The sequence below is a fragment of the Vanellus vanellus genome (genome assembly GCF_965231255.1).
Source record: "Vanellus vanellus genome assembly, chromosome: 2".
Lineage (NCBI taxonomy): Eukaryota > Metazoa > Chordata > Aves > Charadriiformes > Charadriidae > Vanellus > Vanellus vanellus.
In genome coordinates, this window is record NC_138906.1 from 21,885,069 (window position 1) to 21,898,217 (window position 13,149).

At 39.7% G+C, this 13,149-nt stretch overlaps 1 protein-coding gene across 1 annotated transcript in view; it reads right to left on the reverse strand.

Annotated features, from left to right (window-relative positions):
* Positions 1-9,675: 9,675 nt before the first annotated feature.
* Positions 9,676-13,149, reverse strand: part of PLXDC2 (plexin domain containing 2) — a 286,298-nt gene continuing 282,824 nt past the window's right edge. The window contains exon 14 of the mRNA XM_082498988.1: positions 9,676-10,637. Coding sequence (XP_082355114.1) covers positions 10,521-10,637 — 117 coding nt within the window. The 3' untranslated portion in view covers positions 9,676-10,520. The remainder of the gene's footprint in view (positions 10,638-13,149) is intronic.

The following is a 13,149-nucleotide window of genomic DNA, read 5'->3' on the forward strand; positions in this document are numbered from 1 at the left end:
TAAAGTTGTGTACTGCATTACATAACCCCTTAGTAGAAAAAAAAAAAAAAAAAAAAGAGCAATAGCTAAAGCAGCACTTATATTTATGAGCAGTATTTCATGGCATTAGTTCCATTTAGGCTGTAATGCTTCTATGACACAGATGCTTAATCTGCTCTTTATTTTCAAGAATGCCATGCTAATGTCATCCAATAATTCTCATTTCAAATCTACCAGCACACCCTCCCCCAGCCCTTTGGTTGATCACCGGGTCAAAGACTTTTTCATAATCCTTTCCTTTCAAGTGCTATAATGAATTAGCTGAGCTCTTTGGGGTATGTTTTGGTTGGGAGGTTTTTGGGAAGTGGTGGGCTGCTGGCAGCTGTGTAGAGGCAGAGGGGAAGCCACCCTGCAGCTTACAGTAGCTGATGTACCTGCTCTAAAGGAGGAAAGCAGGAAACAGCACAGTGTCTAAGCTGATTTGGGTATTCACAAGTTTCAATCTGGTGTCTGGGCATACCATTGAGCTCTCCTCTTTCTCTCCAGATGTGCATCCCTTTACCTCCCTAGGAGGTGTCAGTCAACTGAAGCACCCTATTTTGGGGCATTTCAGTAGCCAGTGGATGGTTCTTCAGTTTCCATATTCCAATTTAATGTCAGTAGGAGGGAACTAAAGCTTTGCCAGAGAAATAGCCATTTTCGGATCTAGCTTTTCAAGGATGCTCTTCATTTGGTCACTGAGGTCAGTGGGATGGTTAACAAAGGAAAATGCTTTTCAGTGTATTTAAATATCATTCCCCCTTTTCTTTTTTCCTCCGCAATTTGGAGTTTTTTGAGTAAAATGTGTAAAAATGCATTTGTATTTTGGATCTTTACCTATAAGTTTTTACTAGTATTTACATGCTACTGCTAAATGTTTGTTTGTACTCGTTTCAATATTTGAAATATCTGCAGTGGTTTTAGTGCTGATGTCAAAGATTACATTAATTAAATTTAGAAAATTAATTTCAAAACGTCTGAAATGCTTTTACTGATAATACACAGCACAACAGGTTGCCATCCTACATGTAATCAACAAAGAAAAAACTACTAATGCTATCAATCCCGGCAGGCATTCATATTTTTAAACCTAATGGAATAGGCTTGCCTTTTATTTGTATTTTGGGATGCTGATTATGATTACAACTTCATGCAAAATGAAAGACAAGTTCTTCTTTATTCAGATCAACTGTACTGCTGCCTATTTAACTCTCAGAAACATTCCATGACAATTTTCATGAAAATATCTGAGAGTTGGTAAATATGGTGAGGAGTATTGTTCGTCTGAGTGTGGTTTTACTCATTCTTTTCCCATTACCACGTGTAGCAATTGACATTCATTTGTAGTACTTCAGCTAAGCTCTCTACATGCTGTACAACTATTAGTATCTACTGCAGGGAGAAAGAAGGAGCAAAACCACAGGGCTCAGTCTCTCTCAAAGCCAAAGCATCATTGCTCATTCAGTATAGGGACAGTTGGCAGAACTTTTACTAAAACCTATAATGATCTGTATATAGAATAATAGAATGGTTTAGGTTGGAAGGGACCTTGAAAAACATCTAGTTTCACCCCCCCTGCGCATCTCCCACTAGACCAGGTTGCTCAAAGCCCCATCCAGCCTGGCCTATCTATCTGTAAACCACAGGTTTGTGTATGCACTATCTTCGAAGCAGAAAAGCTGACATATTTCCAACCTGCAATAGGCAGTGACTGAAGAGAAGACAAAGACCAGGTGAATAAAAGCTCCATACATCATTTAGTTTCCAAAGTACAAGGTGGCTTTGCTAAACCATTAGAATAGACCGCGGCTATACTAAGCTCCGCACAGCACTTCATTGCTTTTGCAGTGAAGGGTTCATCTGATTTCATTAGTGTCTTGCTCAGGATTTCCTGTTGTGCAGCAGAGAGAAGAGGTTGGCTTTTCTTTCTGTGAGTGTGTGTGTGTTCTTTATTCCTAGTGATGCTCGTCACTAATACCTCGGCATCCTACAGTAATGCTTTACATGTCCTCAATCCTAAGGCACTTAGCAAGTCAGGGAACAGCATACAGTGATGCAGAGCATTTCTACATCAGCTCCAGGAATTAAATTTTCCAGCAAATGTTCCCAAGCAAATGTATACCTAAGTCTATATATTGAAAGCCTGGGTTCCTGAGAATAAGGCTGATGAAAAATGGCATGACATAAAAAGGCAAGGGTGTTTTATGCCTAGGCTGTTGCTAGTAAAAATAGCAGCATGTCTGAAAATCCATGTCTTACTGTCGTTGTTGGGACGGACACGACACTGGACATCAAGTTGCAGCAATCCAATTTTTTTATTTAACAAGCAGTGCTTTTTTATATTCTTTTACCCAGGTGCTTATCTATGCATATATTCTAGCATTCTACTTTTGCCCGATACACGCTCACATCACATGCTGTTCATGCTCTGGTCAAAGCCAGGATGTTTGCCAACCCTTATCTTTTTACTTAGCTCTTCTCAGGACTCCCCAGTCTCTTCAAGAGTACACGGATATCTGCTCAAGGTTAATGTTAAACTTGCATTCTGATCCCTCGGACCAGCCGAGGTTTCCCACATCTTACTGATGTTGGGAGTCCAGCTTCCCTGATTTAAGTGTATAATTGAGTCAGAACCACAGCCTGAAACTGCTTTTTACTTCTACAAGTTCAAATGCCACCTCTAGAGCAGAATCCAGGACCCAGCACATCCCTCACCCCATGGCACAGACCTTTTACAGTTGGGCACTGACTAATCCCATCCCATGCTACTCGCTCTTTTGGGGCCAAGGAATCTTGCATCTTTTCTGCACCGGGGTGAGGAGCAGCTTCTGTGGAAAAGGGTAGGGGAAGCTTAATGGATATGCTATTAGTTGGGGTGCTCCCCTGGGTGAGGATACTTCATATGCCTTCCAGGCTGAAAGCTGCTTCTGTCATGGTCAAGTGATCTAATTGCTAGGCTTAGTCTCTAAGAGGGGTTAGAGATCACCATTAGCTCTGAGTATAGGTGGAGATGGCTGCTGAGCTCTCTGCTGCGATCATTGCTCCTAGCAAGCGTTAAAGATAGGCCACATGCTCCTCTTTGCTCTAGCCCTCGAGGTCACTGCTGTGTAGGATAACTCAAGCCAACACCAGTCAGATGTGTCAAACAACTGTACATACCAAAGTCATTTCACTAAAGAAAATCTACATCCTAAAAGACTGGTTGTCATCTCCCACCAGACTCCTTGTCATGGCTGGTTGCTTCGAGGCAGCAGTCTGCAGGCCAAGTCAAGCCTGGAGCACTTGCCACCTTTCGCTGACACGCTTACCTGCACCTCAGGCGACAAGGACAATGTGCTGGGAGGAGATCTGTCAGGTCCTCACAGCAGGATGTGCATTGGTGCTGCGGGAGACGCAGAGTGAGATAGAATGAAATGGCTTCATGTCATCTTCCATGGTAACAGAGTGTTCTTGGTTTTGTATTACCCCCATTGCTCACTACTCTAGGCCCTGCACTGAGAAGACACTTGAAATCCAAAATGCAGATTGACAACAGCTGGAAGAAGTGGGTGAGTGTGAGTGGGTGCAAGTGTACGGCTGCGCGGTGCCATCCTGCATGGAAACAAGGCTGTGCTCACGCTTCCCATCTCACCCTGCCGCCATTTCCTGGTGGAGGAGACCCTCCTCCTGAGGAGGAGGTCTCCTGCTGAGGAGACCCTCTGCTCATGCTCAGCGCTGACAGGGCAGGAGGTGGCATGAGGTCACCCTCATTTTCTGGAGGGTGGAAGTCTTAGCAAAGGTGCCCAGGTGCCCACTGTCTCTTAGCTCTCTGGACAGAAATGGCACCTGCAATCCTCCAGGCATCTCCTGCCCTGCCTTCTCTTTGTCCCCCAGCCCACGTTGTTGAGGGGCTGTGTCTGGGCTGAGGTCCCAGCCTGGAGGCCAATGAGCACTGGAGGTATTTTCATCCAGTGACGCTGCAGCTGCATGTGGTTTGTGTTTTGCAGTGTTAGTTATTTTCAGTCACACTCCGTTTGTAATCTAGACTGCCAGACTCATCTCTCTAGGAACAGGATTCCTTCTGGAAAGAGGCCATTGTGAAAATACCCACATGTCTATGAAAGGCACACCATTTCCTTCCTTTGGAAAGCTGCATTTTGTCACTCAAACGAGGGTGTGGGGTGCGTGGTGTGATCCTGATGTCCTCGCGGGCAAGGCGGAGTTGAAAAGCTTTAAGCTGAAAAGCTTAGATAAAAGGACACCCTTGCTGATGTGTAGTGAATGGTGACAACCAGATCACAGTATCATTTGCTATCTCCCAAAACAAAATTTAATTACGTTTGTTGAAATTGAAAAAAAAAGAAGACCTAGCAAGAAAAACAGCAGTCCAAAGCAAGCTAGACAGGCGCAAGTGGTATTTATTACTAATAGCTTCTAGGTGTCTGAGGAAACATTGTGCCACCCAAGCAGTCAATAAACTAAGTCTCTCTCAAACTAACATCAGCAATTAAAGCCCCAGCCTTCTTGTTTTTGTGTTTGTTTTTTTTTTTTTTTTTTTTTTTTAATAAGAGCTACTCCAACGGAAGGAATGCAAACTGCATGGGAAGGGTTTAATTAATATCCCTAAACATTATCTTCCCAGAGAGACAACAGAGAAGCAGGCATCTATATTAATTAATTGGGCAAAAATATCTGCTTAGTTAAATGGATGTAATTAAAAGTAATGTCTCAAGGCCTGCTTTTAAAGTCCTTTTGCTGATTTAAAAAAATTATCCGGGACAAGTTTTTCACTGAGGAGACCAGTAGTCTGTTTGATCAAAATGTCTAAATAAAAAGTTTCCACAAGATTCAGAATTTAGGTTGCTACCTCCCATGGAAAGAATTCAGTCAATAACAGGAAAACCTACCTTCAGATAGTTGTATTAACCAGAACCCACATACAGAAGAAAAATTGAGTGGACCTTTCTTCAGACTGAGGCTTCAGACTGAGGCTGAAAGTGACCATTTTGGCACGTAATTCAGAGCTTACAGGAGTGCAAGAAAGCAAAGTAGTGAGAAAGCAGAGTTAGATCAGAGGTGAAGAACCAAAGACAAGAATAAAAAAGCGAGGCAGGAGACAGGTATTCAAAAATCTTTCAAGAGACAGAGAATTGCATTGAAAAGCGTGAAACATCCTGAGAAAGACAGTAGAGTCTGCATGAGACCCACTGAAATAACCTGTAGAGAGATCCCTACTCTAGTCCAGAGACAACTATGTCAGGAGATGAGACTCTCTTCCTATAAGAAAGGTACTTTATTTCCGCTTGGCATCCTCAGCTGTTTTCATCTCCATAAAAAATTAAAAAGTCAAGAAACAGTTCTAAGATTTGACAATAAGCTGATAGTTAAAGGCCAGCTTTAGGATTATGATATTGTCTAAATCAAGTCGAATCAGCCCACAGACTTGAATAATTTATCAGTGCTCCAGCCATAAAGATATTGGCTGTTCTGGATAAAATTAATCTCATTTTTCACTTTCAGTTTTATGCAAGCTGCATCCTGCTTTGTCACTGGTGCTGGTAAAGCACTACTGGCACACTGTTCCACTTCAAAATGCTGGTTGCAGTTCAAGCTTTTTTCCCTATGGAGTGACATAAACCCTCCATCAAATGACATGTGGACTCCTGCAGATTTAGACAGAAGCTAGTGGTTCTGGTGACATTTCTGATTTTTAAATGATGGAGCTGGACATTAAAGAAGACTTCATGTGTTCTCACTCAGTGCCAGTGGCACATGGTACTGATGCTTTCAAGGCTGTACATAAGGTTTCTTGCCCCGCCTCTAGAATATCTGGGGATACTCACACCCTTCTCTCCTGCATTTTTCCTTTCTCCTCCTCCTATTCCAAAAAATCCCAAACCCCCAAACCCAACTTACCATCACATCCATAAAGAAAAGCAGTAGCAGGTATCCGTTCCTGAAGTCTCTGTCTAAAATGTGAGAATTAGGGTGAATGTTACATTATCACTCAGTAGCATTTAATTCCGGAGATTTTTAGGCTACAAGCTTCAGGTAGTTGTCTGCAAGGAGGTGCACATGTATAAGGACTCCAATGATCTTACTCTGGACAACAGTGCTTGCTGCTATTATTTCTCCTCACTGGAAGCAATAAATTCCCCAAGAGCAAAAATGTTGATCCAACCTGAATTTGCGCTCTATTCCGGTTCTTCTAATGGCTACTACTACGGCTGTAGGCACTATGATTTTGCGCAGCTGAGGTACCTTCTAGGTGGGTGCCAAATCTTGTCTTCACGCAAAGCTTCATTGCTGGTGTCAGAAAATAATAACATAGGCACTGCTGCAGCTACTGTATGCACTCAAAGTGAATTTTTCCTTTCACGGTCTGTGAGCTGGAACATGAACCAGCATGGGGTAGTCTGCATGCTCTTAGTCACCCACCTACTATGTGAAATACTGCCAGCTCATGACAACTGCTTGCAGAATCTTGTTTAGAAGTTCCCTACAAATAAAAAAGATGGATTTTGTCATTTACAGTTTCTTTTGCTTATCCAAGAGGTGCTGTAACAGGCTATAGAAATATTCTCAAGTTTTACTTGGAAGTCTTATTACTCTTCTGTAAAGAAAATGTCTTCCCTGCTCACTGCCAAACTGGCTCACCGCTTCCTTTTCCATCGCTGTCCGCATTTGGATGGCAAACTAGTGATTCAGCTATTCAGTTGGCTCAGATACTTGTGTAGTGAGTTTTATGGTATGAACTCTGTGGACCAAGGAAAAATGGTGAAATTTGCAAAGTCAAATACTCTGTTCAGCTTGGGGAAATTTAATTTGGCTCCCAAAGGTTTTCAAAATAAGGAGGAGAAAGATACGGAACAGCTGCTTCTTACGGACAGCCTGCATTCCCTATGTCCAAGGCGTCACAGGGTGCGCTGAGAAACATGGCAGGCAATTAAATAAGACCACACCATCATCTGCATGTACATGGGAGTGAGATTACAAGTCCACTTCTTCTGCAGTTCCAGCATTTCTTAATGTCTAAACACAATTTTACAAATTTAAGGGTCTTTTTTCAACAATAGCTGTGTGTGATGCATGTAGTTTCATCTTACTGAGATTTAGAGAGTGATGTGTTTTGAATCCTTGTAGTTGAAATTTTCCTTTTCTCTGTGAAACAGGATGAGCTGAAGCATAGCACTGAGAGTGTTAGGTGTTATGGAACATTTAACACTGAAATGGAAAATAATAAGAAATGATAATTTTGGGCGGTCTTGCAATCATTACGTGCATTAGATACACAAATTTACAGGAAAGTTTGAGTTAAAATAACTTTTAGAATAAATGACTCTGTAAGTAAGCATTTAAACAAATGAAATATTCTGAAGTAGTTTCAAATGAAGGATCAGTGGGAACGTTAGTGAAGCCACTGTTTCAGAGACCTGGATGGAAATCTCTATGAATTGTTAAACAACATATCGGCTGGATCTCCGAGAGGGGGTTACGTGACACTTTTTCGATCTGGATCAACTAACACGGTGCTTTATAAAATGATAAGCATAGGATTCTTAGTTAATTGCAATATTTCATCACACCTATAGATTAATATTTGTATAATTTTTAATGTGGCAATTTTAATTATTAAAAAATTAGAAAACTAGATGGCATTACAAAACAGCGACAGATTACTTAATTAATTTTTGCCTACTGGGATAAATAGCACATACCACAGAATATATCAAAGCAGACACCAATGAGACACTATACATCCATTAGTATGCAGGAGGTTTTCTCTTCAGATATCAGTTCTTATCAGACATAAGCATATGCCTATCGAGCTTATTAAATAAACCCAGCAACTCGTCATGTTATAATCCATAGCATATAACATCATGGCAAAAATCAAAAGTAGTACACTATGATGCTCCCCATAGACCAGTGAAATCTGCCACCAAATTATGAGAGGCGGGGGACAAAGAGTGAAAAAAATAATTGCTATTATTTTACGAAGGAGTATGAAATTTAAGTTAGTTTGCAAATACTAATAGACATCCTTCAGCTGTGCAAGAGGGCCTTAAAACAAAAATAATCAAAATACTTGGATTTTAAAATTGTTGTTGTGTTTGTCTAATCATGTTACAAACGTTCTGACAGTTCCATTGCATGACATGTATCACATACATGGATAAAAACGTGAAAAATGTGAGTGAATCAGCCAAAGTGCATACCTGTAAACCCATAATAATATAAATATTCTTTACTTATATGAAATATCCCTTGAACTTATTGCAGTACTGTGTAGAGTTTTGTAAATTTCTCAGTATAATTTGCCAAGATGTGCTCTGAAATAAAAATTATTTCAAACAGCATTCCAGCATGCCTCAAATGGAAGCTTTACAATTGCTTCATTTGGCCAACGAACCCTAGCTGATGACTTCCAAGATTCCTAGAAAAACTAATGATAAGTACTGCACACCAAATACGTGTCTAAACGATGTGCGCTGATACCTTTTTATTTAATAAAAATGAGTGTCACCAGATATATATGTGCATACATTTGGTTATTGCTATCGGAATTAACAGCCTGCAATTTAATCCCAGTCTATTAGAAACATGACTCAGCAGACCCAGACAAATTGAACGAATACTTGCCACAGGCTTTTCACCAGGCTTCAAGACAATGTGTTTGTTAGTACCTTCAGATTAATACCAGTTAAGTTTTGAGCAGTTTCAATCTCACGCTATATGACTTAAAAGAGATGAAAATAAAAGTGTGTTACACAAAATAAAAGAATACAGAAAATACAGTATTGTATTATTTACTGAACAAAATAACAAGTAAAAATCATGTGGGTTTTTTTTTTTAAACAGTATTAAGTAATCAAATTTAGACCATATAAGCATCTACAAGAAATGTAAATAACTGTACTATTACGGTGGTATCTACAACTTTTTTTAACTGCTTGAGATCCGAAACTGCTAATGTTGTATACCTCACTTTAAAATGATTCAAGTGCCTTATACAGTATGTAAAAAATTTGATAGCCAAGGACTACAATGAAATGTACATACAATACCTGAATTTAATATTTTAATAGCTTAGGTCCAGATCATCAAAGTATTTAGGTTCCCACTCCTCATGGAAGATCTGGGTCTCAGTGTATATTAATCCCTTCCATGAAAGGCGTAACTGTTTTTGATGGTGTGAATTTATGGTCTTGTCTTTCCCTATACAGGGAGGGAAAGGGTCAATATTAAAGAAAGAGTGGTTCCAATAGGCAGAAAGGCTATGGCACTGCAACTACACGAACCACCTTCCCTACACAACATAAAAATATTCTAATATTAAGGATTATTTTACAACTCAGTGGAAATATGCAGTAATGCAATCCATTTCCTTTGTCTGGATGACAAAAATGCAGTCTTAACAGTCACAAGAGCCCGCCTTGTGTTAGCTATAAAAAAAAATATATTTTTATATATATTTATGCAACTACTATGTGCATTAAACAAAATCACTGTATGAATCAGCAGGGTTCAATAACACTTGTATCTGAATCTCTGGAAGGGGTGCGTTGAAGTCTGTGGTGCTTCTCAGTAAGGACTTGCAATGAAATGGCAAAGGATAGAAACCCATTTGTTTAAAATCTTGTTCTTCCTATCACATTGCCTAAGAAATGGTCCATAAGATCTCTGGCAGCTAAAAGGATCTGTTGCCTTTACTTCAGCCTACTGCTCAGAAATGAAAGATAACCCTTGAAACAAACCTGGTAGTTAATTTTTAGTGAACACTGAAACTGAAAATCAGCCCAATTTCACTGTGAACTCCCGTGAAATAAAATAATTTCACCATTGTGAAAATTCTCTGCTGTCTTCATTTCTTACCAATTTGTATATCATGAGTTGTTTAGAAGGATAGTAATCAAAAATGTACAAGAAACGTTGTACTACTCCTGGAAAGCATATACATTGTGACTCGCTCAGTTAGGTGGGTAGGTTAACTTAGAATTGAAAAGTGAGTGTATTTCATCCATTATTCCACTTGTAGAAGTACTGGAAAACTTTTTTTTTTTCTTCTTTACCTGCATTGAGATATTTTTCTCAATCACCTGTGAACACTGATCAGTGCTCTATGCGCTGAAAGGGTACAGATTTGTCACTCAGTCTGTGAGATACCAGAGAAGAACACTTGAAGCAAAGGGTAATACCCTTCTGCACCAAAGCTTTATTATAGTTTTGATTACTGTGCATCCCCATACCTAAAGCCAATAACATGGCACTTGTGCCACAGTTCTGATACCGTAGGTGTCCACTGACAAGTGTTCTGCACGAACCATTGTGTCTCAGTCCACTAACAAAAACTACTGCGCAGTGGTAATCTGGTATCTTAGATAGGTTTTCTTCTTGGACAAAGCTTATCCAAAATCTTCTTTCTATCAGGCTACAGCAGCTTAGAGCTCCTTTTCTTTAAAGAGAGGCAAAGTAAATGTCTTACACCTGTAGGCCAGTACTGGTGTTCTGTCCTAGAAATTTTAGCACTGCTCTGATACGATGAACCCTTCTTTTTCTCCAACTGGTTCCACTTCAGCATAGGCAGGATGTCCAGACCCTCTTCGGAATTTCATTGCTGGCCATCTGCTTGGACGTCGCTGTAACAGCAACAAGAATATAAACTTTCAGAATATGAAAGGTACAGCAATAAATTAATAAAAAAAAACTTTAACAATGCCCTGTAATTATGGTCTCTGTCTCATGATACACCCTGTGTAGTTGTTACAGGAACGGAGTAGCACAGTTCAGCAGCAAATGTCAGAAGAATTAATCTATCTTTCTAAATTTGGGGGTGATGGCTGTTCTCAAAGACCTAAATAATCGCTACTAGTCCAAGCAATGAAGATGAAATAGCTCCTGTTTAAAACTGTTGATCAGTGGATCTGGGAATTTTGTCATATAAAGACCTGCAGATCCACCAGCCCCTAAAGGATCTGCCCACTGCTCTTTCTTCCTAGTTCTGCATAGGCATTTGCTAAAGTACTTTACTCTATGGGGGAACGTCTACCACAGTCCACAGAAACTGTAGTTTTAAAAACAATTTTGAATGAAGTTCTGGCATGCTTATGCAGGACCGCCAAAATAATGACTTTCTATTTCAAGTGACATCATTTCTACCCGAGTAGTTTACTTTGGTGGTTCAAATAGAAGCAACCTTTTCGTTTAAACTCTTATGACCTTTGGGTACAAGGGTCTTATGAGGTCCTAACCAATTTTCATTAGGATCTTTGGTGCCTGCTTTAAAAACAGCTAATAAACAGAGAAAAGAAATAGATCCTTTCTAGGAAAGACAAAATAATTCCTGTATGGTTGTGATGCCTCTGGGAAGGAAAACTGCTTTAAAAATCCTGCATGTAATTAACGTCTGGGAAGGCTCAGACTTTGGGTGATCAAGCTGAGATTCTGTCAAAGGGAATAGTTTTCAGGAAAGTAGGGAAACTTTCTTAAAAGTCAGTTAGCAGAAAAAGTGCTCCTAAAAATGATTATTCTCTATTGAAAATGTTATCTGCCAAATATGCTGATACATATTTCTTTTTCTTTACTGACAACAATTACAATCTGCTTGGAAGGAGGTCTGGAAGATACAGCAACCTATATCGAAACTTTGCAGGAAAACGAGAGGAGAAACAGTGAAGATAAGTTACAGCCTGTATTTTCATTGGCAGTTCAAAATCTGAACAATTTTACCTCATTATCTTTCTTCTGAAAAGAAACATTGCATGTTTTTTTTTTTTTCTGTCCCCATAATACCCCACTTTGATTGCCTTCTGATCACTAATGACATTTCATGCTGCTGAAGAGCAGCGTTGAGGACAACAGAACAGCCACAGCCATGACATTATGCTGGGACTCATGGTGGTGTTGGGCAGCAGCCACTAAAGAAATCTTGGGGGACCGATGAATCTTGTCACCGACAAACACAGAACTGTCTGCAGGTACAGCACAAAGTCTTTCTCAGTGATCGCTGTTATATAAAAGCAACTGATTTCTTTTACTCCCGTCGCAGGATCAGGTTACTTTTGAGGCATCCAGAGTTAAATTCTATTTGGCAGGTAATTTAAAATCCCAGGCCTTTCAGTGCAACACCTTCCTACCAAGTAGGAAGGCAGAACACTGTCCTCTTTAATGGATGTCTTTTCCTAACAAGAAAACTTAGTCTATTCAAACTTTGGAGACTTTTTTCTACCTAAGCTTGGTTCAGCGTGGTTTCAAAATTAAGAAGGACAGTTTGGTTACTGCTAAAGAAAAAGGATCATATTCTGCTCTCAGACTCCCTAAAGCAAATCAAGAATAATTCAATTAAATGTAAAGGACTTGTTCCAGATTTACACTGGTATAAATGAGTAAAGAACTTGACCGAGAAGTCTCTAATGAAAAGAGAAAACAAAAAACCATTGGAAAACTAGTAGGAAAAAATAATTAGAAATGGTCTCAAATGGCAGCATATAAGAATGAGCTGAGTTTTAATCTATTAAGTTGCTCCCTAATTTCTTTTTAAGATGTACCCATGATTACTTACTACTTCCTTGCTACGCTGCTGTTAGAAACTAAATCTACCATTTTGGGCTACTCTCTTTAATTGACCTTTCCAGATGATGAAATATGGAACAGATGTGTATCAGTTCTAATGATACAAGGCCACACGGGATAAACATCAGCTGTTGTTGCAGAAATAAACCAACAGATTTGAAGGTCATCTCCAAGTGTTACAATTACAGCTTTCTGTGGTTTCTCTTCGTGCCTGAGGTGAGATTTTCCATTGCTAGCAACAGTCTGTTTAATTCCAACTTCTTTGTGTGCGTGTGGGTAATGCAAGTGGTTGGCAGCCTTAAAAGAGAGCACTGACAAGCTATCAATTCATTGACTTGTCTACTGACCCCAAAAAAGCTGTAGAGACATTACAGTTTTAATTGATAAAGCCAAAAGCAACTTAATTGATATCAGGAGATACAAAGCTCCTTGAGTTACTGAAGAGGTTCAGGAAATGCCTAATAAATTATTCCCTTTTATTCTCCGTGAAGCAGAGTAATAAGAAAACACAAAAAAACCCACTCACCCCTCCCCCCCCCCAAAAAAAACAAACCCAAAACTCAATAAAACCCTCTCCAA